At 50.9% G+C, this 25,071-nt stretch overlaps 2 protein-coding genes across 9 annotated transcripts; one reads left to right on the forward strand and one right to left on the reverse strand.

The window, feature by feature from the left end:
- On the forward strand, window positions 1-10,898 carry PHKG1 (phosphorylase kinase catalytic subunit gamma 1). Of its 3 annotated transcripts, none has more exons than XM_067706014.1 (10): window positions 1-2,336; window positions 4,540-4,631; window positions 5,152-5,330; window positions 5,765-5,819; window positions 8,243-8,308; window positions 8,587-8,750; window positions 9,131-9,221; window positions 9,358-9,511; window positions 9,659-9,784; window positions 10,167-10,898. In XM_067706014.1, exons 2-10 carry the CDS (start codon window positions 4,549-4,551, stop codon window positions 10,410-10,412), a joined length of 1,164 nt encoding a protein of 387 aa, XP_067562115.1. In that variant the 5' UTR covers window positions 1-2,336; window positions 4,540-4,548; the 3' UTR covers window positions 10,413-10,898. The 3 variants fall into 3 exon arrangements, with proteins under 3 accessions (XP_067562115.1, XP_067562114.1, XP_067562113.1); XM_067706013.1 differs by lacking the exon at window positions 1-2,336 and adding an exon at window positions 2,349-2,546; XM_067706012.1 differs by lacking the exons at window positions 1-2,336; window positions 4,540-4,631; window positions 5,152-5,330; window positions 5,765-5,819 and having other exon boundaries at window positions 5,872-8,308.
- SUMF2 (sulfatase modifying factor 2) lies at window positions 10,762-24,994 on the reverse strand. 6 transcript variants are annotated; one of them, XM_067706017.1, is made up of 9 exons: window positions 23,941-24,994; window positions 20,966-21,122; window positions 17,678-17,792; window positions 17,200-17,244; window positions 16,925-16,957; window positions 16,684-16,834; window positions 15,412-15,467; window positions 13,170-13,254; window positions 10,762-11,549 (listed from the first exon to the last, which is right to left on the reverse strand). In XM_067706017.1, the coding sequence occupies exons 1-9, from the start codon at window positions 24,083-24,085 to the stop codon at window positions 11,233-11,235; spliced, it is 1,104 nt and encodes a 367-aa protein (XP_067562118.1). In that variant the 5' UTR covers window positions 24,086-24,994; the 3' UTR covers window positions 10,762-11,232. The 6 variants fall into 6 exon arrangements, with proteins under 6 accessions (XP_067562118.1, XP_067562116.1, XP_067562120.1 ...); XM_067706019.1 differs by lacking the exon at window positions 16,925-16,957 and adding an exon at window positions 12,858-13,002 and having other exon boundaries at window positions 11,386-11,606; XM_067706018.1 differs by adding an exon at window positions 12,858-13,002 and having other exon boundaries at window positions 11,386-11,549; window positions 16,684-16,957.
- Window positions 24,995-25,071: the final 77 nt, after the last annotated feature.

A 25,071-nucleotide genomic window follows, 5' to 3' on the forward strand; every position in this document is an offset into this window, starting at 1 on the left:
AGGATCTGGCAGAGCTTCCTGAGGAGCTTTGGTAGAGAAATAGTTATGTAAGGAGTAGCTCCCTAGCAAGCGTGCTGCTCATTAAAAAGATTGCAGGTGCTACAGGCCTTTGGAGCCAATGTGCAGTAAACTGAGCAGTAATGAAACTAAAATACTAACTGTTGTAATCAGGTGAATGATACAGGAAATGTGGGAGCAGACCCATTACATGTGTGGGCTCCCTGTGGCCAGGTCAGCACTACACGTCATTGTTAACCTAGATTATCCAATTTATTGGTTGGAGATGAAAATTCATTCTCTTAATATAGGCAGTTTCCCTGCAGATGTTTTTATTCTACTTAAGGCATTGTAGCTTTCTCTTCCTGAAAGACTCAAGTTGCCCTCTCCAAGCTGTCTTAAGTCCATGTTGGACTCAATTTGGGGGGCATCATTTTTTTTTTTTAAATGAACCCAGCTCCATCCCTCACAAAGAGCTCAAAATTTCATTTACTTCTGGGAGTTGACCTCCAGTCTCCATTATGCTCTGCAGTTTTCCTACTTTCAAATATACCTTTCAGAGTTTCCATTATCTGATTTTTTTTTTCCTCTCTGTTACTGCAAGGTAAGTGAAGTGCTGTTGAGTAAGTGAATTATTCAGTTGTTACCTCGTCCTCAGCGGTGTTCTTAGAGTGCTCCATTCTGTACCTAATCATTCACTTCCTGAAAGAGGCCAAGACTACCTTGCTCAAGGACCTAAATGACTACAGACAATTCACTACTGGCCAGTCCCCCAGCATATTCCCTCCTGGGTTCATCATTGGGCTCTTGCCCATTTTCCTAAAGGCTGAGTTCATAGTGTTAACGCCCCTTATGTCCAAGGCGTGATGCTCTATGGTGGGTACCGAAATACGGTTGAATCACTGAATCAAAGGAAAATGAACCACTGACAATAAAATGCAAGAGTCTGGCTGACCTGGCCTGCCTCTGATGGGAGCCATGGCTACACAGAGAAGGTCACAGGGAATAATCCACCAGGTGTATTGGCCTTTTGCCCTAAAGTCAGAAGGGATTTTTGTCATGTATTGAAAGTGTAAGCCAGCAGGCGTCTGCAGCTTAGAATCGGGGAAAAAGGCTTATTGACAGTAAGTAAAAGGAGAATTCAGTGTTTTCATCTTTGGAACCAGATGTTGCATCTCGATAAGCTGGAGGCCTGTAAGGATAGGGACAAAGTCATTTACCAACTCCTATATAACAGTTCAGCAAAGTATTTCCCCAGAGCGGAAGAGATGGCGAGTGTGATACAATGGAAAGAGCACGTGAGCCTACATCTGAGGTTCACCTAGGCCCTCCTACTCACCTCATCGAGCAAGTCACATTCTCTCTAAAGTTGGCTTAATACCAGAGTTTTGGGGGCCCAAGGAAAGTGCATATGAAGTGCATTGTAAAATGCTCGTTAAATGGGTTTTTGTGGGCTCAGCACCTGTATGAAGCAGTGTATTACCCCTTTCTTCGTTTGGTATATTAGAAGAACCAGGGGTTTGAAGAACAGGTAGCTTTAGAATGAGGGTGAGCATTTAAAGTGTCTGCTTGTGTGCCAGCATGTTGCATACATTATTTCCAGCTCTGTCAGCCTCTTAAGCTAGACTCACACTGATGAGGACCCTCACCCAAACAGCCTAAAGCCACACACGGTTAGAGCCCATGTGCTTTTCCGGGCACATGGAACTCCTCTCATTCATTAGAGACTGCAGGCTGAAGTTAAGGATGAAATGGAGGCAGATCAGAGATGGAGTCTCCCTAGCCTTTGAGGTCTGCATTGGGTCAGGCAGCCACGCAAACTGTAGCTGAGCGGGTCCCTGTAGCAGCCAGGGCTGCAGGGTGGGCACACCAGTGTGCTGGGGTGTCTCCAGGGCTCTGCTCTCAGCACACACAGGAATGGCTCCCAGAGAAGCCAGCGTGTTCCCAGCAAGCTGGCTTTATCTCCTCTAAGCCTGGAGGCTGAGTGAGCTCCACAGGGAAGATGGGTCACCTTGTGCTGTCCTGCCCGCTCCCAGGCCACCGGAGCTTCCCTCACCCTCCACCAGAGGTCACCCCTGCGGAGCCTCGGCCCCGATGCGTGCACTGTCACGCTGGGCCTTGGCCTGCACCCAAGCTTTGCAGCTGGGGTTTATTTTTGGCACATCAGCTTTCCGTCCTCAAGTAGCAAAGCCTGAAGGAAGAGCAGCAAGATATCCTGTTCTGGCCACAAGCGTCGGCTAGGGACACGCTTCAGCCCTCTGTTGTCCCCTGTCCCCAGGGGGCTCCTGGACCTTTGGGATTCCTGTCACGTTTATTCCAGGGCCTGCGAGGACATAGAGGTGAGTAGCTGTGTGGGGAGCGGGAGAGGCTGTGGCATAGGGAAGACAGAACCCCCCACATCCCTTAGACCCACCTCTCCCTGCTTCTGAAGGTACGGGGGCCCAGAAGCATGGCAGCACTGATTCTCTAAGTTTCAGGGAGGGATGTCATGTTCCAAAAAGGACCAGGCTACCTACTGCTGTTTGGGGACCCTTTCCAAAGGCATCTTGGTAAGGCATGGGGAATGCAGGCAGGGGCAGTGGACAGAGGCGTGAAGTTGGCCCCAGGTTAGGCCTAGAGTAAGGGGATGAGGCAAGATAGACCTCCGCCACCCACCCCAGGAGAGGGAGTGTTGCTGGGGCTCAGTGGGGCCGGTTGTGCCAGGGAACGGGCCCCGACGGGACGGCATCCCGGGCTGGGTCCACATACACCATCTGCGCGGGGAGGGCTGCAGGAAGGGAGGGACCTTTCCTTACCCAGCTTTGGGAGGTGGGGGGAGGAGGGAGAACAGATGCCCCTCGTGGGAACTTTAAGCAGCTTACCAGGAATTGGGCTCGTTTTTATGGGGAACAGACACTCCAGTGCTCAGCTGGGGTTGCTGATGGGGGTGGAGCAGAGACAGCTCCAGAGCCTGCTGCTGGCAGAGGAGACTTGTTATTCTAATCCTTCTTCTGGTAACCAGGCACCCAGCAGTGGGGACACCAGCCTTCCTGGAACAGCCAGCCTGTCCTGAGGCAGCCAGGGCTGCTGCTTGGCTGGTCAGCAAATGGGCCTCTTTGACAGGCCAGACCTTCTTGGACCCAGAAAGGGCGGTGGAAGTGGGACCAGAGGCATCTTTGGCCCTGCTGAGAGGCAGCTCGTGCCCATTTTCTATCTGTCCCTCTTCCTGTTGGTACAGCATTTTCTCCATTCCTCAAATCCTCCGTGTGAGGTAGGAGTTCGTACCCAGTGGCCTCTGTGTTCCTGAAGTAAAGCCGGCCAGCTCCTCTGGGTCTAGGCCTGAGTGTCCTGGCTCCGTTCTGCCCCACACTGCAGCAGGACCACCCAGGGCTCATTGGCCATCGTTAGGTAGGACACAGGGCATTCTGAGGACATGGCCATCCTGCTGGCAGGAACCTGGACCAAAGGGACACCTCCAGCCATTGACTTATATCTACGGAGCAGCACCTGTGACACACCTGCACTGGGCACAGTGGGGAGGGATGGTTGGGATGATCTAGAGATGATCACGGTGGGAAAGAGATGAGAGAACAAGTGATACCAGAGGCTGGGACCAGGACTCACTCATCAAACTCTGCCTCCCTCAGAGCACCTGGCACAGTACTTCTCAGAGTATGAAAGGAAGAAAGGAAGGAGGAAGGAAGGAGGGAGGGAGGGAGGGAGGACGGAAGGAAGGAAGGGTGAAGGAGGGACAGTGATCACAAAAACTAAGGGCAGAATGGGTGAAGAAGCAGCAATGGGAAGCACAGCAAGGCTGTCGTAGAAGGAGGGGTGTTTTCTGGGTAGGACAGTTACAAGTGGGAGAGATAAGGAGAGGTTATGGGAGCCGCATATTTGAAAATGAAACCATGAAGCTTCTCACCTTTTCCAGAAGTGCAGAGAGCAGGCCGAGGAAAAGCAGGACCAGCCACGTCGCCTCAAAGAGGAAAGGAAAGAGCACTTTAATTTGTCCTTTGCAGAGTTTCTCGGTGGTGCTTTCTAAACTCAAGCGTGTGCTGGCCCTGTCAGAACTAACCTTGCAGCCTGGTGGCCCGATTCCTGCCTCGAGCCTGGGCTTGGGCCTGGCTGCCCATCTGTTGCTCCTACCGGGGAGCAACAACTAACAACGAGAACATGCGGGGAGCCACATGGTCACCTGGGGTCACGGGAGCTTACAGCCAGTGGGGAGAAGCAAGTTGGGCTCTTTGCAAAGCTTTTTTAAAAATTCATAAATATTTATTTTGAATATTCACAAGAGGCCAGACCAATGCCAGGAAATACACAGACGAGGGAGAGGGACTTCCCTGGCAGTCCAGCGGTTAAGACTCCGCACTTCCAGTGCAGGGGGCACGGGTTCGATCCCTGGTTCTGCTGGGTGCCTGGTTACCAGAGGAAGGAACTAAGATCCCACATGCTGTGCAGTGCAGCCAAAAAAAAAAAAAAGGGAGAAATGGTTTCAGCCCTCAAAGAGCACACCCCCCAGGTCAGGAAGGCTGACTGCTTCTTTCTGTTCCCCTCTTTAAGGAGCTGAACATGACCCAGTACAAGACACTGCCAGACTCCTGTTCCGCACAGAGCTTCTATGAGAACTACGAGACCAAGGAGATCCTGGGCAGGTAAAGCCCAGACCTTCCCCATGAAGTTCTGTCCTGGGCTCCGGCCGGCACTGCGGGCGGGATCAATCTCTGCTTGACCCTGAGCACTGACCCCATTTCCATCCTGAAAGCACTGTCCACTTGGAGAAACTCTCAGTTCGGGGTCCTGCCCTCCTGCAGCAGGATGGAGGAAGCGGGTATAAGAGCACCCAGATTAGAGACCTCTCCCAGCCAAGAGCTCCCCCAGCTTGGGGCCAGGGTCAGGAATCAGGTGTCAGAGAGAAGCGTATGGCCCTGAGAGGGTACAGCTTCTTCCTCCGTGCCGAGAAAGAGCACTGAACTAGGAGCTAGGAGGCCCCAGAGCAGGCTTCTTCCTCTTGGGCTCCAGGCAAATCGCCCTCTCTGTGCCTTCTTCATCTTACCATCCCCCAAAGCTCACAGGGAGTTGGGGGACAAGGCAGGACATATCTGCTGCAGCCTGGATCTGGGCCTCCCCCTGGGGTGAGGGGCCCCGGGGATGATCTGTCCTCTGCACCCCCAGGGGAGTGAGCAGCGTTGTCAGGCGCTGCATCCACAAGCCCACATGCCAGGAGTACGCTGTGAAGATCATCGACGTCACGGGTGGGGGTAGCTTTAGCCCCGAGGAGGTGCAGGAGCTGCGAGAGGCCACGCAGAAGGAGGTGGACATCCTGCGCAAGGTCTCAGGACACCCCAACATCAGTGAGTGATGGCCCCGAGCCGCGGCGCGATGCCCTGCCATGGGTGTGCTCTGATAACCCAAGCCGGGGAGTGTGGCCCCAGTGCAGGGAGCCAGAAGCACCAGAGTGTCTCCTGCACCCCGAGGCCCTGAAAGCCTAGTGTCCAGAGGCTTGAGGCTCCCGGCTCCACCCTCACTGCTCTCGGGAGTCAGCTCTAAGCCCCCTCTTCCAGCCCCACAGAAGGGGTGACAGGCAGGGCCGGGTGCAGGTGCGGGAATGGGAGTGTGAAGTCCCTGGGTGCCCCCTCCCCTGGTGCGCCTCCTTTGAACACCATCGCGATACCCCTTCCAGCTTCTGAGTCCGGCCACAGCGGCCTTAGTTCCCTTGCCCCCGCCCTCCACTGCCCCCGCCTGGGTTCCTCTGTTGCCTGAGACGAGTGAGCCATTTCCATTTCAGTACAGCTGAAGGACACTTATGAGACCAACACTTTCTTCTTCTTGGTGTTTGATCTGTAAGTACCCAGGCCTGGGGCCTATTGGAGAGGCTTCTATTGTAGTCCCCCACCCAGGGCTTCCTGGAGACGAGCAGCCAGCCCCTTACACTGTGGATGCCAAATAAGGTCACAGACGCTTTAGGCAGACCAGCCCCTGGAGTCAGGCTGCCAGGTTTTAAATCCTGGGTCCGTCACTTATGGGCTGGATGATTTCTGTCAGTATCAGCTTTCCCATCGGTATTGCAGGAGTAATAATGGCACAGTGACTGGCACAATGTAAATGTTAATAAATATGAACTACCATGATGATGACCATGGTGGTCATCCAATACTTATTCTAGACCTTGAGGATACGCAATCCTACTTCATGCACTAATTTTCACAGGGCGTGAACAGAAAGCAATCAAGTCATAAAACACACACAGAGTTATACATATACACATATATGTAAAGCTGAGCGGGGGTCAGAGGGAGTGGGCAGGGAATGCTCTCCAGGAGGTGACCTGAGCAGAGACCTGGATGAAGGAGACCTCTAGCAGAGGGAACAGCCAGAGCAGGGGCCCTGCTGGGTGGGCTTGGCATGTTTGAGGCTTGGCAAGCAAGTCAGGATCGGGGGGAGCAAGCCTGTGGCGATGGCAGGATGCAAGGTCGGTCAGTACCAAAAAGCAGATTATGCAGGCATTTGGGAGGTAAGAATTTTGGAGGGCTGAGAGCAGGAGGGTGATGTGATCTGACTGACTTTTATAAAGGATCCCACTGACTGTAAGGGGCAAGGGTGGAAAGGAGGAAGCCAGCGATATGGAGGCAAGAGGCCCACCAGGGAGACAGGTGGTAGAGATTGTATTTGGGATGTGGTTCAAAGATTGACATCATCGTCGTTGTCATCAGCAGGAGCATCAGCGGCAACGTGTCACTATTCCCCTGCTTGTGCACCAACAGGGCTATTGAGATGAGCTCCTTGTCACAGGGCCCTCTGCCCCCAGGGACCAGTGGGCCTTTTAGCTGGGAGAGCTTCTGTTTTCCCAGGAAGGGAAAAACGATACTGTCCATCTCACCAGGCTCCAAGCATCAAATTCGAACAACACAAAGTGCTCTGTGAACCGTGCACTCAGACTTCTTACCATTGTTACTGGAAAAGGTTCCCAAGGAAGGGAACTCTCCAGCTCCCATGCCCCCGCTCCATCGGAGTCCTCACTAAAGAACACACACCTCTGTTGCACGAATCATTGTTGGAGAGCTGTCTTGACTTCTCCATACATAACTGCTAATTTAGGGACTAGCTTTGAGAAAATTATTCAAGGAGATTTTGTGTTGCTGGAACACTTCATTTTGTAGCCATACCGAACACGTGCAGTGTTAAGTTTTTCTTGGAGACACAATTTAACTTGGCCTGTGTGTACAGTTCAACCACCAGCTCCAGGAAGGCAGGAGCCTGCTGATGGACCTTGCCGGGGTCCCAGTGTTGACTGGTAAATCTTTTTGCTGCTGCTGCTATTAGTTAGTTCTCCTAGCGTGTTTAAAATGGAATTAAAGTGATCAAAACTGGAGGCACACACTGCCTTTTGGGGACACAGTACCAATCGTGTATGAAACAAGGCTCACTTCTGTAATTTCTGGGTTGCTCCTCAAACAGAACTCAACTCCCCGCCCCACCAGTTAAGTTCAAGGATTTTCTTGCCTCCCTCAGATACTGGCCAGAATTCTTCCCTTGGGCCCTGCTTTTCCTGGAGGGGCAGGCAGGATGCACCTTTCCTATTTAACCAAAGGAGACTTTCCTAGGACCCCTCCAGACTCGCCCAGCTCTAGCTGTCTCAACTCGGTTCGGTGGCACTGTCCCGTAGAGCCCTTGGGGGGCAGCTCAAATGTCTCTAACCTTTGAAGAAGTTGCTTGGGGAAGCTATTTTTAATGCTGCCCCAAATTGCCCTTCAGGGTATAACTAGATGATTCTAGCAGAAACCTCTTTCTAGATCATCCCAAGTGAGAAAATGGAACCGCAATTCTTAATCCTGAGAAATCCTAAAATAGGTAAAACTGCTCTTCCATCACTACTGTTGCTTCTCTTTGTTCCTGGGAAAAATCAGGATACTCCTGTCCTTCTGATCTGGGTCTGGGGCCTTGTGCCAGTGGCTCAAGTTCCCTCCCCCCTCCCAACCCTGATTTTGACCCTGTTGGATCCCAGTCCATGCTGTCACTCCCACACATGGGGGGACCTTCGCACGGGTGCCATCCCCCAGCCCCCAGTCTCCCTTGTTCTTCTTTCAACCTTCCGAGACAGCCTCTCCACTCACTTCCCTAGCTCCTCCCCACAGACCTTGGTCCTTTGTGGGGAGCAGCCCACTTTGCCCCTGGAGGTGTTAGGGTGGGTAACAGTTTTCTGGGAGCAGGGTAAGGAGGGGGTAGCCTTGGGGCACATCCAGCTACAAACCCTCTGTCCCCACAGGATGAAGAGAGGGGAGCTCTTTGATTACCTCACTGAGAAGGTCACCCTGAGTGAGAAGGAAACCAGGTGAGGGTCCACTTGCCCCTCTCCCTACTTCTGGCCTGAGTCCCTGGCTTAGGCACTGAGGTCTTGGAGGAGGCGTGGCATGCACCCGTCTGGGTCGGCAGTGTGCTCCGCTGGCTTTGGTGGCCTCCTTTCCTCCTTGACTCAGCCAGGGTAGGCCTGGCCTGTCTTGAGTCCTCCCTCACTCGCAGTCCAGCTGGCTTACGGGCTTTGGTGTCCCTGCCTGTTACCTGACCCTGCAGAGTAGCAGATGAAAGTAACCTGTTCCTGTCCCACCCCAGAAAGATCATGAGAACCCTGCTGGAGGTGATCTTCACCTTGCACAAACTCAACATCGTGCATCGGGATCTGAAACCTGAGAACATCCTCCTGGATGATGACATGAATATCAAGCTCACAGACTTTGGCTTTTCCTGCCAGCTGAAGCCAGGAGAGAAGCTGCGAGGTCCGGTAACATGGCCTTGGCCCATGTCAGGGGCTCAGGCTCTCTCCTCAGCTCTCCTAGGAACAGAGGTTGCCTGGGTTTCCCCCACAAAGTAAAAATCCTACCATTTCAGGGCTGGGTGTTTCTTCCCCGGACTGGGCTGAGCCAGGTTCCCACTGCCTGCATTCCAGGCCAGGATAGCTAGAAGTGACCAGGCCACTGACGGTGCCCCATCGGGTGGCCACAGGACCCAGCACCCTGGCCCTGCCCTTGGCCCTGGGCCAGGCCCGTGTTCAGAGTCCCAGCCCAGCCACCACTTCAGTTCCTTCTCCATTGTCTCTTTGGGCTTTCCTCTTCCAAGTGCCTCTGCTGACCTCTTCCGATGGAAACTGTCCCTGCAGAGGTCTGCGGGACCCCCAGTTACCTGGCCCCTGAGATCATCGAGTGCTCCATGGATGATGCCCACCCTGGCTATGGGAAGGAGGTGGACATGTGAGTGTGTTGGGGGGAGGGAGGTGACCTGTAGGGACAGGGATGCCCCCATGGCTGGGAGCCCCTGGCTGGGGAGGAGGGCACGGTGGGAGCTACAGCTGGCCCGCCTGCCTTCCTCCCCGCTGCCTGCTGCCAGGTGGAGCACGGGGGTCATCATGTACACGCTGCTGGCCGGCTCCCCACCCTTCTGGCACCGCAAGCAGATGCTGATGTTGAGGATGATCATGAGTGGCAGCTACCAGTTTGGCTCACCAGAATGGGATGATTACTCGGACACTGTGAAGGACTTGGTGAGAGGAAAGGCCTCCTGGCTCGGGGTTCAGGCGAGGGGCACGTACAGTGGGGAGAGGGGAGTGTACCGTGCATGCCACGGGTTGGAGGCCCTGCCAGGAGGGACCCCCCCCATAGACGTCTTCCGTTCTGTCTCGTTCTCTCAGGTCTCCCGCTTCTTGGTGGTGAGTCCCAAAGGCCGCTGTTCGGCAGAAGAGGCCTTAGCGCATCCCTTCTTCCAGCAGTACAAGGTGGAGGAAGTGCGTCACTTCAGCCCCCGGGGGAAGTTCAAGGTACTTAAGCTCGCCTGCCACTCAGGGCCCTGGGGTAGGTGCCACAGGCCCCTGAAGTCGAAGCTCCAGGTGCCCTTCTTGGGGACTCCTTACGCCCACGGGGTTTCCAGAGCACCCGCCCTTCTCCTCCCGCCCAGCCCTGTGATGGTTGCAGCTCAACTTCTGGCTTCTGGCTCCGACAGCCTTAAGCCCTGCGCCTGCTGTTCGGGTGGGAATGGGGGTAACGGGGGCGGGGGGAGGGCAGGCGGGAACGCTAGGACAGGCCCAGCGGAAACCACACAAGCCTTCGTGGCAAACAAGCTCAGGGCCTGCCGTCACGGACCGGACCGGCAAGGAAACAGGCCGCGGGGCGGGTCCAGCTCTCAGGCCAGGCCCTCCGCAGGTGATCGCCCTGACGGTGCTGGCTTCCGTGCGGATCTACTACCAGTACCGCCGGGTGAAGCCCGTGACCCGGGAGATCGTGATCCGAGACCCCTATGCCCTCCGGCCCCTGCGGCGACTCATCGACGCCTACGCTTTCCGGCTCTATGGCCACTGGGTAAAGAAGGGGCAGCAGCAGAACCGGGCAGCGCTCTTCGAGAACACACCCAAGGCTGTGCTCCTCTCCCTGGCTGAGGAGGTCTACTGACGGGCAGGCCGGCAGGCCAGGTGGGACGGGGGTCAGGCCGGGAGGAGAAGCCACCGATATGGAGGGCACAGGAGTGAGAGCGGGTGCAGGCCTCTGTCCAGAGGGGGCACTTGGCCCCAGCCACTCTCCCCTCTTGGAGGCGTCACGCGGTGGTCAGTGCAGTTGGAGCCAGGCCCACAGAGTGGGTGGTCCAGAACCCACTGTGGTCCAGAACCAGAAGCACCCTGCCTCTCCACAGCCCAGCTATACCACCATGTCCGCTTGTCCTCACGGGAGGCCCACAGTTACTGACCCTCGGTGCACCGCCTTTAGGGTCCCAGGGTGAGGATGAAAGAGAACAGTCTGAGAATCGCAATCACAGGAGATTTTACTGACCTCACAAAGTCCAGTGACAGCACGGGAGCAGGTTCTTCTCTGGGGCCATGTTTTTAGAGGCACAGGGCAGCCCTTACATAATTAATAATAGAAAGGAAAGCTTCTGCTGTTTGTCTTTGTGGAGTATTATTCACTCTGTGCCTCCCGTGATACACAGTTGCGCCTGGTAAATCCGTCGTTCTCCTAGACCCTTTTAAGACTGACAGTGTGCTTTAAAGAGCCCACAGAACTGCATTTCACATACGGTGGAAACTAGGTTCCCTCGGAGGTGCATGAAACCCCACAAATAAGGCAAATGAAGGAATCATTTTCCTTCTACAGCAACTTGCTGGGAAAACAAGGAGACCTGGGGAAATTCTGCCTTGAGCAAACAATGTCAGGTCCCCGGGTCAGACAGTGAGAAAGTTGGAGGGAGCAGATTTAAAATATTTTCACAAACCGCCTTTCAGAGCACTGCGCCCCAAATGTTTTGAGTATGTGGCCCCCATATGGTCAGTATTTGACCTCTAAGAGAAACGTCCGGCTCCTGGACACAATCAGTAAGTTGGGCCCCTTCTCCAGGAGACAGTGGTGCCCCTCCGTGGAGGTCAGGGTCCTTTCCTGCCCGGGGGAGAGGTGTCTGCCACAGGGAGGGGGGAGGGGATGGACGCAGTCCCGAGTTTGGCTGTGTTTGGCATGTGGCCAGGGAGTGCCACGGGTGCCACGGGGGACTCTCCTCATCTCTGTGTGGCTGCTCACAGCTCCCCAGGTGGTCGGCCTGCACTGGAAGCACAGCGGAAGCCTAGGTTGTCTGAGGCTGAATCTGGAGTATTGCCCATTCTGCCACCAGAGAAGGGGAGAGAGAATGGACATTTGTTGAGAAAGGGACCCAGGGCCTTACCCAACTCTCCTGCTCCAGCTCCCAGGGCCTGCTGTGGTCTGGGGCGCCTGGGGACTGGTGGGGGGGGCATACACAGTCTGGTGTGTGAGGGTAGGGCCTGAGGGTGTGCCATTCCTGGGGGAAGGGGGTAAGAAGGGACCTTGGGTGGAGGAAGTGAGGGTGGTCCTGAGAGACTGAACTGGAAGGAAGGAAAGGCCACAAGTAATAACTTCGACTGTCAGTAGTTTAGAATAACTCAGCCAAAAAAAGCCTGTCGGCAAGAAGTGAGACAGACTATCATAGCACCAATCGGTACCTCACACTTTCCAGAGAAGTTTCACACGTATTCCTTCATTTGCCATTTCCCTTACTGCTTTGGAAGGTGTGTTTTGTTCACCATCTCACAGACCCAGAGTCAGACACTAGAAAGATTTAAATGTCTTGCCCAAGGCCAACCACTGCTTTAGTGGCACAACAGAATCAGTGGCAAACCCAGTTTCCTGGTCCCCAGGCCAATACTTTCTCCACTACTTTGTCCTAAAGAAAAAGGTGAGGAAAATCCAGGGGCTCAGTGTATCAAAGAAACGCCTGCAAACCTGACACCCTGAGGCCACAGGAACAGTGGCTTCTCGACAGTCCTTCCGGAACCCAGGAGCAGGAGGAGTTGCAGGGAGATTAACCAAAATAAATCCACAGATGAACAAGGTGGAGGGTCCTAGAAGGGGACTCGGGAGCCGGGGACTCCACCATTCAGGTGCCACCACTAGCCATCTGTGTGAAATGAGCAGGCTCCAGGACCTCCCTGAGCCTAGTTTTTCTTGATTGTAAGACAAAACGGTTGTAGAAAATGACTTTTCATGTGCACACTCGTTGGAAGAGTCAATGTTTCCATGACCCCTGGCCATGACCTATCGATGTGGCCATTCCACTTCCCTCTCTCTGCAAGCCTAGCTCGGAGGACAAGAGGGGAAACCACATAATTAAGATGCTGGACACAGAGTCTGCCTTGGGGCTGACAGCTGGCAGGAAAAGGCACCAGCAGTCCCGGGCTCTTGGCTTTCTATGGCAAGTGTGGCTTGCTTTCTCTTCTGTACCCACAGCCCCCAGTGGAGGGGGAGGCACGGCAGCGGCGGCCATGCCAGATCTGGTGCCACCTGTGCTCTGGGAGACCAGGACCCAGACCCTCAGCCCCCAGCTACCGAGCCCCTCACCTGGTGGTGACCCGGGCCCGGTGATTGGCAGAGCCATCGGCCGTGTCGATCCAGGACGCCCCCCGGAGGACACGCATGTCCTGGTCGGCAGGCTGGTATGGTGACGCTGTCCACTCCCACACGTTGCCCACGAGGTCAAAGAGCCCTGAAGCACAGCGGCGGGTCTGGCCCAGGCTGGGGAGCGCCACCCGATGGCCCTGGGGAGCTAATGCTTCCCTGTGCTGCTTCTCTCCACCTCACTTTTCAGGCAGGACCATCCCACCAGCCGAGCTGTGAACGCTGACATGACAGCAACCCGATGAGCAATCTTACCGTAGTTGTTCTGTGGGGGGAAAGCGTTCACCGGGGAGACTCCGTGGAAGCCATCCTCAGCCTTGTCGCCCTTGGGGAACTTTCCCTGAGGGAGGGAGAAATTTAGGCTCAAAGATTTACCATCCCGTCCCAAGGCAGCTGCTCCCACCTGCCCAGAGGAGCTTAAACCAAGGCCATCTTGCGGTATCCTCTGCGGTAGGGGAAGGGCACGGGCAGTGACCCTAGGTTCCCACCCTGAGCTCCCTAACTAGCTGCCTCGTGTCCTCTACTATGATCTCCTGGCTGGATTAGGAAATGTGTCGTTTCCCCTGTGTCCACACCAGCCTGCCCCACTCCCACTTTCTCGACTTCCTCCCCATGTGCCTTGAGAAGAAAGGCTCTGCCTCCCCTCCTCCATGACAGGCACCCGTCTCCTCAGGAACGAGACGCTCATCCTGTGCTCCCCTGTACCATCACTTTCCCTTCTATCACCAGCAGGCTTAACTCTCCCTCATCTGCTCTGACCCTGCCTTCCTCACCTCCTGCTTTTTACCGCCAACATTCTGGAAAAGTAACCTGTATTTGCTGACGCATTTTGTTCAACTTGTTCATTCTGTTTCTCATTGAAATTGGAGTTCAGCTGCCCCTGCTCTATGGGGGCTGATCTTATGAAAGGGAAGATGAAGGGGCTACAATTTACTCATCGCCAACTATGTGCTAGGGCTGCTACATCTATGTTTTTAATCCTGACCAGGTTGTGAGGCAAGTATTTTCTCCCTTTAAAAAGCTAGCCACTGGGACTTCCCTGGTGGTGTAGTGGTTAAGAATCCACCTGCCAATGCAGGGGACACGGGTTTGAGCCCTGATCCGGGAAGATCTCACATGCTACGGTGCAGCTAAGCCTGTGTGCCACAACTACTGAGTCTGCACTCTAGAGCCCACAAGCCACAACTACTGAGCCCATGTGCCACAACTACTGAAGCCTGCACTCCTAGAGCCCATGCACCACAACAAGAGAAGCCACTGCAATGAGGAGCCCGCGCACCGCAACGATGACCCAATGCAGCCAAAAAAAAGCTAGCAACTGAGACTCAAAACAGTTAATTTAACAAAGATCCCATGGTGAATAAGTCAGATAAGACTTTTTGCAAAGCTCTGATCCCAAGATCATCTAAAAGGTCAGTCTACCCCTGAGGCCCTTTTCAAGGCTTCACCCTAAAATGCTGGTGCTGGGCTCCCCTCATGCTGCAGAGTCCCCTTGGGGGATGTCATTCCTGCCTACAGTGTACGCTGTTGACTCCAAACCAGTTGCTCTGACCCAGACCTCTGTCCTAAGCTCCAAACTCATACTTTCAACCTCTTACTGAGCATATCCATGACCCAAAGGCAGCTTAAGCTAGGCTGATCCTAAACTGACCAAGTTCTATCCCTCTGACCCCCAACACGCATATTATCTATTCTGGATAATGGTCACACCAGCACCCTCTTGCCCAAGCTTGGATTCATGCTTGAGTCCTTCTCTCTTCCACTCCTCCATGTTTGGCAAAGTACCAAACCCTGTCTCTCCTCTCAGGCAGGCGTCTCCCACCTGGCTTCCTCTCGATTTCACTTCCACTTCATGCAAGTGTTCACATCCCTGGGCCATGGCTGCAGCCTCGGATTCAGAGACCTCCTGCAGCTCTACTTCATTTGATCCCACACAAATTTTCAACAATCAGCATCCCTCAAATCAAAATGATGTTGTCGCTCCCCTGTTTCAAGACCTCTGTCGGCTCCCCACTGCCTGGAGGGTAAAATCTAAAACCACATCTTGGCACCCCTGGTCCTTCATAATCTGCCTCCAATCCACTGCCTACTTCATCTCCTATACCTCCTGTTTCCCTGTGTGCTAGCCTCTCCGAGTCTGGCATGTCTCTGAACACACAGCACCCTTTCCTTATCCACTGCTGACATGCATGTTGTTTCCTCCACTTTTCTCATGGCAAACTCCGGTTCAGTCAGCTCAAATGGCATGTTCACTGTGAAGTCACGCCCTGCTCTTGCAGCACAAGAGAGCACACTCCCAGCACACCCCCCCAGCACACGCTGCACATCTTCACTATATAGCCCCACCACGTTGTCTTCTGCTTTACCCCTTTACCAGCTTTCAGTTCCATTACAACACGAAGGCCTCTGAGTCCCACAGCCTAACACAGTGTCTAGCCCACAGCAGGTCTCAATCAACACTCTGAGAAGGGACAGGAGTGAGGAACGTGTGTCTTACCTGCCACAGGTTGGTGCGGTTTGGCTGGAACTCGTTTCCCCAGGGGTAAACCTGACCTGCCAGGAGGGCAAGGAGACAGCGGAGGAGGGAGAGGTGAGGAGTTGGGGAAGAAGGGAAAGGTAGAAAGAGCGAGGCAACCGAAAGGAAGTGATGAGAACAGAAGAATAAGATTACTTACTTTTACTTCCCACGCCCCTCCCTTCCACTCACAGTATTGCACTCGGAGGCCCTGGCTTCTGATTTGCTCCAGGACAGGACAATTCTAGGTGTGGTTCTGACCAATGTCATTCTGCAAACTATTTGTTACCAGCTCATGCTGGGATAAGTACAGAAATTGAGAGTAAGCATGGAGAAACTTGTTCTTTAGACTAAGACTGGATAAATGAACAAGCAACCTCATTTATCACATTAATAACTTTGACTATTGGAATAGCCAGTGTTCATTCAAAGACTGTGTAGAGGTGTTGAATATGGGAAATTGCTATTTCACTCTAACTTTCTGTTTAGCTAGGATTGCAAACTAACAAAGTTATAAACAAATAGCAATGTTATATTAATCCCTATACAGCTATGGAAAAGGTATACAGTATAGGTAATCCTTTTCTTTTTCCCTATGCTATGTTGTTCTGATTATACTTATTGAAATGGAACTTGTCTGTAGACTCTCCAATAATTAAAAAAATATGTCTGTTTTTTTCATTTCATTTTCCAGTTACTAATTTTTACGCTATTTTATGGAAGTATTGGTCTGAGATGGATTAGAAATAACACCAACAACTGGTCCATCACTACACAGTGTAAGAAGCACTGCTTGGGGCTTCCCTGGTGGTGCAGTGGTTAAGAATCCGCCTGCCAATGCAGGGGACATGGGTTCGAGCCCTGGTCCGGGAAGATCCCACATGCCACGGAGCAACTAAGCCCGTGCGCCACAAAGACTGAGCCTTTACTCTAGAGCCTGTGAGCCAGAACTACTGAGCCCGTGTGCTGCAACTACCAAAGCCCGCGCGCCTGGAGCCCATGCTCCGCAACAAGAGAAGCCACCGTAATGAGAAACCCACGCACCGCAACGAAGAGTAGCCCCCACTCACTGCAACTAGAGAAAACCTGTGCACAGCAACAAAGACCCAATGCAGCCAAAAATAAATAAATAAAATAAAATTTAAAAAAGAAGCACTGCTCTAGGGAGCACAAACCTATCCCACCCTTTAAAGCCCCCCATGCAAGGTAGGATGGGGAGAAAGAATAAAGGGAAATCGCTTGGCATCTCTATACCCTTCAAGCCCCCTCGGGCAGCAAACTCCCACTCTTCTTCAATGGGCAGCCGTTTCCCCCGCCAAGCACAGTAGGCACGGGCATCATTCCAGCTCACGTGTACCACTGGGAGCTCCAGTTTCTCTCGGATGCCAGAGCCAGGACCTGCAGGCTGATAGCCAGGATGAAGTGAGACAAGCTTCTGGGAGCTCGTGGAAGTCTGAGGAAGGCTAGGCTTAGGGTGCCTGAGTTCAACTTTTACCACAGATGGAGCAAGGAAGTGGGAAGAGAGAGCCTGGTGAGTGAGGAGAGGTCCAGAGTCAGAAAGAAGGACTAAACATGAGACAAAAGGGAGAAATGGGATGGGCCAGGGGTAAAAGGATTAGGGCAGAGAAAACAGGGTGGCTTGGCTGCTTCCCTAAAATTTCTCTGTCATCCTTTTAAACTCAGTATTTCTAGATGGGCAAGGGTCTAGGGAAGCCAGGCCTCCCAAGAGTCAACAGGGGGAGAAAACAAAGTAGAGGAACCAACCCTTACCTGCCTCCAGAATGCCCTTTCCACTGGAAGCCACCAGAGGAGAGACTGCAAAAAGGAAGGAACATGACTAAAAAGATGCTCTGACCCAGCGAGGGCACCTTCCTGACTGACACCCAGTAGGCAAAGCAGAGACTTCAGGCTGAGACTCAGGTGGTCCAAGTGAGGCTGTGTCCAAAATCTCACCACCCGTATTGGAGGGAGGCTTCTCAAGAGGTTCTCTTGCTGGTCCAGGGAGTATACTGAACGCTGTGTATGTCTGCATCTTTACAGAGTCTCTCTATACAGAAACCAGCACAGGGTGAACTTCCTGGGAGTGTGTGTTCATCCGACTCTTCCAGCGTGGGTCTCTCTTGCTTCCTCCCTGCCTCTGGTTCTCAGGTTTGATTCTCTACTGTGGCCCAGGGGACCCCAGATCCCACAGGATTCTCTGTCTAGGTCCCACTCCCATCCCCTCAGCTGCAAACCTAGGTTCTCTTACCTGCATTTTCTGGGTTGCTTTGTTTCTAAGCTCATCAGAGACAAGGTCCTCGAAGACAAAGCTCCACCCAAACACCTCAGCCTCTGTCTGGTACTTTTTCTCCCTGACAAACTCCCTGAAAAGAGATGTTTCATACGGTTTAGTTAATAGGGTTCTGTGCTCCACCCTCACCCTCTCCTGTTCCAGAAAACCTCATACACCCTTATCCTATTAGTCACACATCACAGAATTTTCATGAACTACAAGGAATTCACCTGAGAGCCTGAGCAGATTTTCTTTTAAAATCTGTTGCTGTGTGTGCAGTTCACAAACAGGAGAATTCACTCTTTTTGGTGTATAGTTTTGTGAGTTGTGACAAAGCACGTAGTCACTATCACAATCAAGATACAGAGCAGCAGTTCCATCAACCACCCCCCAAAATTCCCCTGTGCCTCTGCAACCACGGATCTGTTGTTTGTCTCTATAGTTTGGCCTTTCCCAGAATATACATTCACATAAATTGAATAATACAGTAGTATGTAGTGGGGGGCGGTCTGGCTTCTTTCACTTAGCATACTGCTTCCAAGATTCATCCCTGTTCCTTTTTTTTTTTTTTTTTTTTGCAGTTTGTTGCCTTTCATTGCTGAGTAGTATTTCATTGGATGTATAGGCCATATTTTGTTTATCCATTCACCAGTTGCAGGTCATCTGGGTTACCTCCAGTTTTTGGAGATAATAAAGCTGCTGAGAAGATTCAAGGGTGGGAATGGGTCTCTCTTCGGAAAGGTCTTCGTCACATACCTAATGTCACAACAATCACGGGAGGGAGGCAGAACAGGGGTTATTATCTCCCTCTAACAGATGAGGGAGATTGAGTCAAACAAAAATGACTTGCCGAGATTTTAGAATGGATTTTCATGTAGTTGGGTATGGCTGAGCAAATTTCAGCAAGCAGATTTCCAGGGTAAGATGGATTGTTTTCACTGGGCTAAGTGTACTCCATCTGTGCTAGGCCTCTGATATGAGAAGACATCGTTCACCCATCAAAGGGACATTGAGAATGGGGGAGGAGATGAGATTTGGTAGCAACAGCTATTTACCAACCTCTGCCACCTGAACGGTTGAGACTCTTTTACCAGAGAGGCGAAGACAGATTATGGGTTCTAAGCAAAGTTTACGGGCTTCCTGGAGGTGACATTATATTTCCATAATATAAAAGGTCAATTTAAAATATGAAAGAATGCATCTAGGGCTTCCCTGGTGGCGCAGTGGTTGAGAATCCGCCTGCCAATGCAGGGAACACGGGTTCGAGCCCTGGTCCGGGAAGATCCCACATGCCACGGAGCAACTAAGGCCGTGTGCCACAACTACTGAGCCTGCGCTCTAAAGCCCGCAAGCCACAACTACTGAAGCCCGCGTGCCTAGAGCCTGTGCTCCGCAACAAGAAAAGCCACCGCAATGAGAAGCCTACGCAATGAAGGGTAGCTCCCGCTGGCCACAACTAGAGAAAGTCTACACGCAGCAACGAAGACCCAACACAGTCAAAAATAAATAAATAAAATTAAATTTAAAAAAAAAAGAATGCATCTACCTAGCTAGCTATTTCTGGTTGTCATGATGCGGTGCAAGCCTCATCAGAAGTGATTTCTCCTTTGATTTTAATAACTTTCCTGTTTAAAAATATTTTTTTAAAGCATATGTAACATCATATTATAGAAAAACAAGGAAACAGAGGTAGGTAAAAAGAAAAAAACTAAAATCATCCATTATCATACCAACTAAGATATACCTGTCCATATTCTCTCCCCCTTCACCCCACAGCCAAGGATTTTTAAATAGCTTTCAGAAGGTGCTTCCTGTAATCATTTTCCTTTGGAAGTTACAAAAACATGAGCAGAATCCGTCACCTAATGCCACGTTGCATCTTCCAGGTCTTTCTTAATGCATATACATTCTATACATATAGTTTTAAAAAATGGGATCATACCCTATTTAGTATTTTGTAACCTACTTTCTTCACTTAACACTTCAGAACTATCTCTTTTTGACAACAGGATTTTTAAGGGCTGCTAAGTAGTCTGTTATATTGATACAATATGTTTAAGTAAGTGATCCTAAAGTTGTTAACATTTGTTTACAAGATGACATTGTAAATGTATTAGCGTTGTATCAATAGCTAAACGTTTTTTAGCTAAATGTTTTTGGGCAACTTTTAATTCTTCAAGACAAATCCCTAGAGGTGGAAGCAATGAGTCAAAAGGCCTGAGGAGTATACTGACAATCCTTATGCTTATTTCAGCCTGTGTCTCCTGAATCAAATTTTCCCCAAAACTTTTTATCCTGAAAAGTTTTAAGTCCACAAATGTAACATTAAAGTCATTTCTCACATTTGCTTTATTGTCTTCCCATCCCCTCCTCTTCCTTTCCCTCTCCTCCCTATATACTCCCTCCTCTACCATTTGAAGGTAGTTATAGGTATGTCCTGGATCATTTTCTACTTTAACCTGCCCAAAACATCACCTTGGGGACACTGACGCAGCTCAACATGGCTTCTTAGATTAAGCTGGAACCAAAATGTTTGATTCTGGAAAAAATGCCATTTCCCTAAGTAAATGTAAAGGGAATTTAAGGGACTCTCAGCTACTATGACCCTTCTCCCAATTCCTTCTCCCCTGTTGCAGAGGTTTCTGTTGAGTGTCTGACTTCTGCCCATATTTCTCAGTGCTATGCCCAGTGCGCTGGACAATCCACTGGCTCAAGAGTCTGAGGATCTCAGTTCCAGGCCCAGCTCTGCCACTAATATCTGGACTTCAGATATATATATATATATATATATATATATATATTTAATTTTGGCTGCGTTGGGTCTTCGTTGCTGCACGCGGGCTTTCTCTAGTTGCGATGAGCAGGGGCTACTCTTCGTTGTGGTGCACGGGCTTCTCATTGCAGTGGCTTCTCTTTGTTGCGGAGCATGGGCTCTCGGTGTGAGGGCTTAAGTAGTTGTGGCTCGTGGGCTCTAGAGCACAGGCTCAGAAGTTGTGACGCACGGGCTTAGTTGCTCTGCGGCATGTGGGATCTTCCCAGACCAGGGATCGAACCCGTGTCCCCTGCATTGGCAGGCAGATTCTTAACCACTGTGCCACTAGGGAAGTCCCTGGACTTCAGATTCTTCATCTTAAAAACGTAGATAACACTTATCTCACTGTACCATTGCAAAGATGATATGTGGTAGTGAACAAGCTAATCTCCTTTTAAATATTATGAAGATTAGAATAGCCTTTACTTCTCCTGGAAGAACACTGGATGTACCTGAAGTCTTTGTTGGTGACAGGAAATATGTCGATGGCAAAGGGTTTTACCATCACCTCCCGGACAGGTCCTTCACCATCTCTGCCATCTGGTGAATTCGTTCCCATCTGGAATCTCCCACCTGGTAGCTGGACCATGTTGGTCATCTGCCCATTCCCTGCAGAGAAAAAAAGAGTCTAATATATATAAAAGAAGTGGCAATATTTGGATCATATGTAAAACTCATAATGCTATAATGAAAAAAACAATGGAAGCTTAAAAAATTTGGCTTTAGGACTTCCCTGGTGGCAAAGTGGTTAAGAATCTGCCTGCCATTGCAGGGAACATGGGTTCGAGCCCTGGTCTGGGAAGATCCCACATGCCGCAGAGCAACTAAGCCTGTGTGCCACAACTACTGAGCCTGCGCTCTAGAGCCCGCAAGCCACAACTACTGAACCCTTGTGCCACAACTACTGAAGCCCACACGCCTAGAGCCCGTGCTCCCCAACAAGAGAAGCCACCGCAATGAGAAGCCCACACACCACAATGAAGAGTAGCCCGCGCTTGCTGCAACTACAGAAAGACCGCGTGCAGCAACGAAGACCCAACGCAGCCAAAATTAAATAAATAAATTTATTTTTAAAAAAAATTTTGGCTTTAAATTCTTGTTCTGTCACTTAATTTGCTGGGTGACCTTGGGCAAATTACTTAGTCTGGATTTCAATTTCTTCATCTACAAAATGGGGATAATATCTAACTCAAATGCATGGCTGTATTAAAATAATGTGTGAAATGTTTAGCACATGGTAGGTTTTCTTTCTTTTTTTAAAAAATTAATTTTGTTTGCCCCGGGTCTTAGTTGCGGCATGCAAACTCTTAGTTGTGGCATACATGTGGGATCTAGTTCCCTTACCAAGGATCAAACCCAGGCCCCCTGAATTGGGAGCACAGTCTTTTTTTTTTTTTTAAATTTTATTTATTTATTATTTTTGGCTGCGTTGGGTCTTCGTTGCTGTGCACGGGTTTTCTCTAGTTGCGGTCAGCGGGGGTTACTCTTTGTTGTGGTGCGCAGGCTTCTTATTGCGGTGGCTTCTCTTGTTGCAGAGCACGGGCCCTAGGTGCATGGGCTTCAGTAGTTGCAGCACACAGGCTCAGTAGTTGTGGCTCACAGGCTCCAGAGCGCAGGCTCAGTAGTTATGGCACACGGGCTCAGTTGCTCCGTGGCATGTGGGATCTTCCCAGACCAGGGCTCGAACCTGTGTTTCCTGCATTGGCAGGCGGATTCTTAACCACTGCGCCACCAGGGAAGTCATCAGGAGCCCAGAGTCTTAACCACTGGACCACCAGGTAAGTCCCAGTAGGTTTTCAACAAATGTTTAGTTCCTTTCCTTACCTCTCTATTCTTCTGCACGACAACCTTTTGTCCCAGCGAGATAAATCTAGACACTATACTCTGAAACACATCTATCAACTTTCTACCCATACTACTGCGCATGTTTCTCTGACTCTTCCTTTTCACTCGTTTGAACTCTTATCAATTCGTAATGATTTGCACCATTATATCATATGCTCCAGAAAGAAAAGAACTACATCTGTTGCCAGTGTATCCCTGGCACCTAGCACAAGTGCACAATAATTATCATCAAATGACTGAATGAACTGCTTTACACTTCCTGTTTGGATACCTCCAAAAATCATAGAATTAAAAGGATCTTTATTTCAACCCCCTCATATGACAGGGGAAAACCAAAACCCAAAAGGGAAATGACTTAAAGAGCTATTTTACAGGAGAAACCCGGGTCTCCTTACTTCCAGGTCAGTGCTATTTTCAAAAGGTCACACTTCTCTGGCTTGACATACTATTTTGTTATGTTTCTACCTAACAGTGTCTAAGTACTATAATTTCTCTAAAGGCAGAGTCCTCATCTTTTCATGTTCCCCAGTATCCCATCTTTGCCCCTTTTCTCATTCTCATTCTGACACACTCACACATGATTTCGTCCACTTTAAGGGGGGTGAGCGTTGGAATAAAGAAAGCAGGAAATTCTCAGATTAAAAGGGAGTTAAGAAACAACACACAGAGACTTCCCTAGTGGCGCAATGGTTAAGAATCTGTCTGCCAATGCAGCGCGACAGGTTCGATCCCTGATCTAGGAAGATCTCACATGCCGCATAGCAACTAAGCATGTGCGCCACAACTACTAAACCTGTGCTCTACAGTCCTTGAGCCACAGCCACTAAGCCTGCGTGCCACAACTACTGAAGGCCATGAGCCTAGAGCCCGTGCTCCACAACAAGAGAAGCCACCGCAATGAAAAGCCGGGACACACGCTCGCGGCAACTAAAGCCCACGCGCAGCAATGAAGACCCAACACAGCCAAAACAAAACAAAACACACACACACACTAACAATATATTAATTTTATTCAGACACTAATTCAACTAGTAAACTATAATTTTAAACCATTTACAGTAGGTGAACTTGAACACTAACTGGATGTTTAATGGTGTTAAGGAGTACGGTTAATGTTTTAGGTGGGAAAGTGAGTGATACTTTTTTTTCCCGTGACTTCTTGTCTTTTTGGCTATTCAAGTTAAATATTGAGGAATAAAATTGTATCGTGCCTCGATTCACTCCAAAATGAATTTCCCAGGGGAAGGAGAAAGTGGGAAGGGTCCCAAAGAAGCAAGGTTAAAGCCATAAATTGGCAACCGTTTAAACTAGGCAACGGGTACGTGGTGGACGGGAGAGGATCGTTTTATTCTTTTTTTATGCTCAAAAGATTCCAGAATAAGTTAAAACTATAGAAGAAGTGAGATACACCTCGCCAAGTTGGCCGCCTCTGGGAGGCACCTCCGGCCGCTGCAAGATAGCGCAGGACGCTGGCAGACCGGCCATCGTCTCTTTCCCCGCAGGGGCCGAGCGCCCCACCCTTTTTCTCCTGCCTCCACGGACGAAAGGCGCCAGGGGCAGTTGGGCAGGCCAGCACACTGACCTAGTTCGAGCCACGGGCCGGAGAGGAGGGACAGCAGAGTCAGCAGCGGCGACAGCGAGGTGCCCATGCCGAGAACACGACCCCTGGAGCCCCACGAGGAGACGCGCCACCGTGCGGGTCCTCTGCGCACGCGCTCCGCGCGCATCACGTCGGCGGCCGTGCCCTGCGCGCGCGTGCGCACTACTCCTCTACGCGGCCCCACCTAGAAATTAGTCCTGGGGCCGAAGCTCCAGTGTTGCGGGGCCAGGTAATTAAGTCAATTTTCTCGGCGTTGGGGTCGAGAGACCCTGCCATTCCAGAAGCCCCTTCTTTAGCTTGTGAACATTTGGACGGACTGATTTCCTTCCCTTTTGTGCCCTGGAGTACCACCGCAAGATCACAGAAAAGGCTTCAACTTCCAATTTATTGTACGCTCACTGTAGGCAACTGCGAAGTCCTAACGCAAAGCTTAGCAACACAACATCCCTTTCAAGGTCTTCAAATATACCTACTGTATTTTGTAGCAACATGTAGAACAGTAATTTGGGTGAGAAAAATAGGACACTAGAGGGTTTGGGAGGGATATCAGCCTAAGCAAGGTTCCGATGTGCAAAAATACCGTCTTGCCTGAAAATCTCTTACCTCACCTGGTCCTCAGTCACTACGCCTTCAGCCATGTATTTAACCTCTGCCTTTCCTATTTTGCCACTTTAGACTTGCAGCTCTTTCAACTCCCTTGACTCTATTTCCATCTTTCTACTCACTACAACGTAACATTTCTGGGAAGCAGTTTAGCAAAGCTACTTCAAAAGCATGAAAAGTCCAATTTATCCAATAGTGTTTTTTACTCAAAAGCAGCTGTCCCCAACCTTTTTGGCACCAGGACTGGTTTCGCAGAAGAGTTTTTCGAGGGGGGCGGGGATGGTTCAGGAAGTCATGCAAGCGATGGGGAGCAGCAAATGAAGCTTTGCTTGCTTGCTCCCTGCTCACCTGTTGTGCGGCCTGGTTCCTAACAGGCCGCTGAACAGTACTGGTCCTCTGCCCAGGGGCTGGGGGTACCCCTGCTCAAAAGGATTTATACTAAGGAAGCAGGAATGCTTTCAAAACCTTAAGTTACTTAAGTCTTACTTATAACTAGCATAAAAATTGAAA

Source organism: Pseudorca crassidens, chromosome 15 (genome assembly GCF_039906515.1).
Source record: "Pseudorca crassidens isolate mPseCra1 chromosome 15, mPseCra1.hap1, whole genome shotgun sequence".
Taxonomy (NCBI): domain Eukaryota; kingdom Metazoa; phylum Chordata; class Mammalia; order Artiodactyla; family Delphinidae; genus Pseudorca; species Pseudorca crassidens.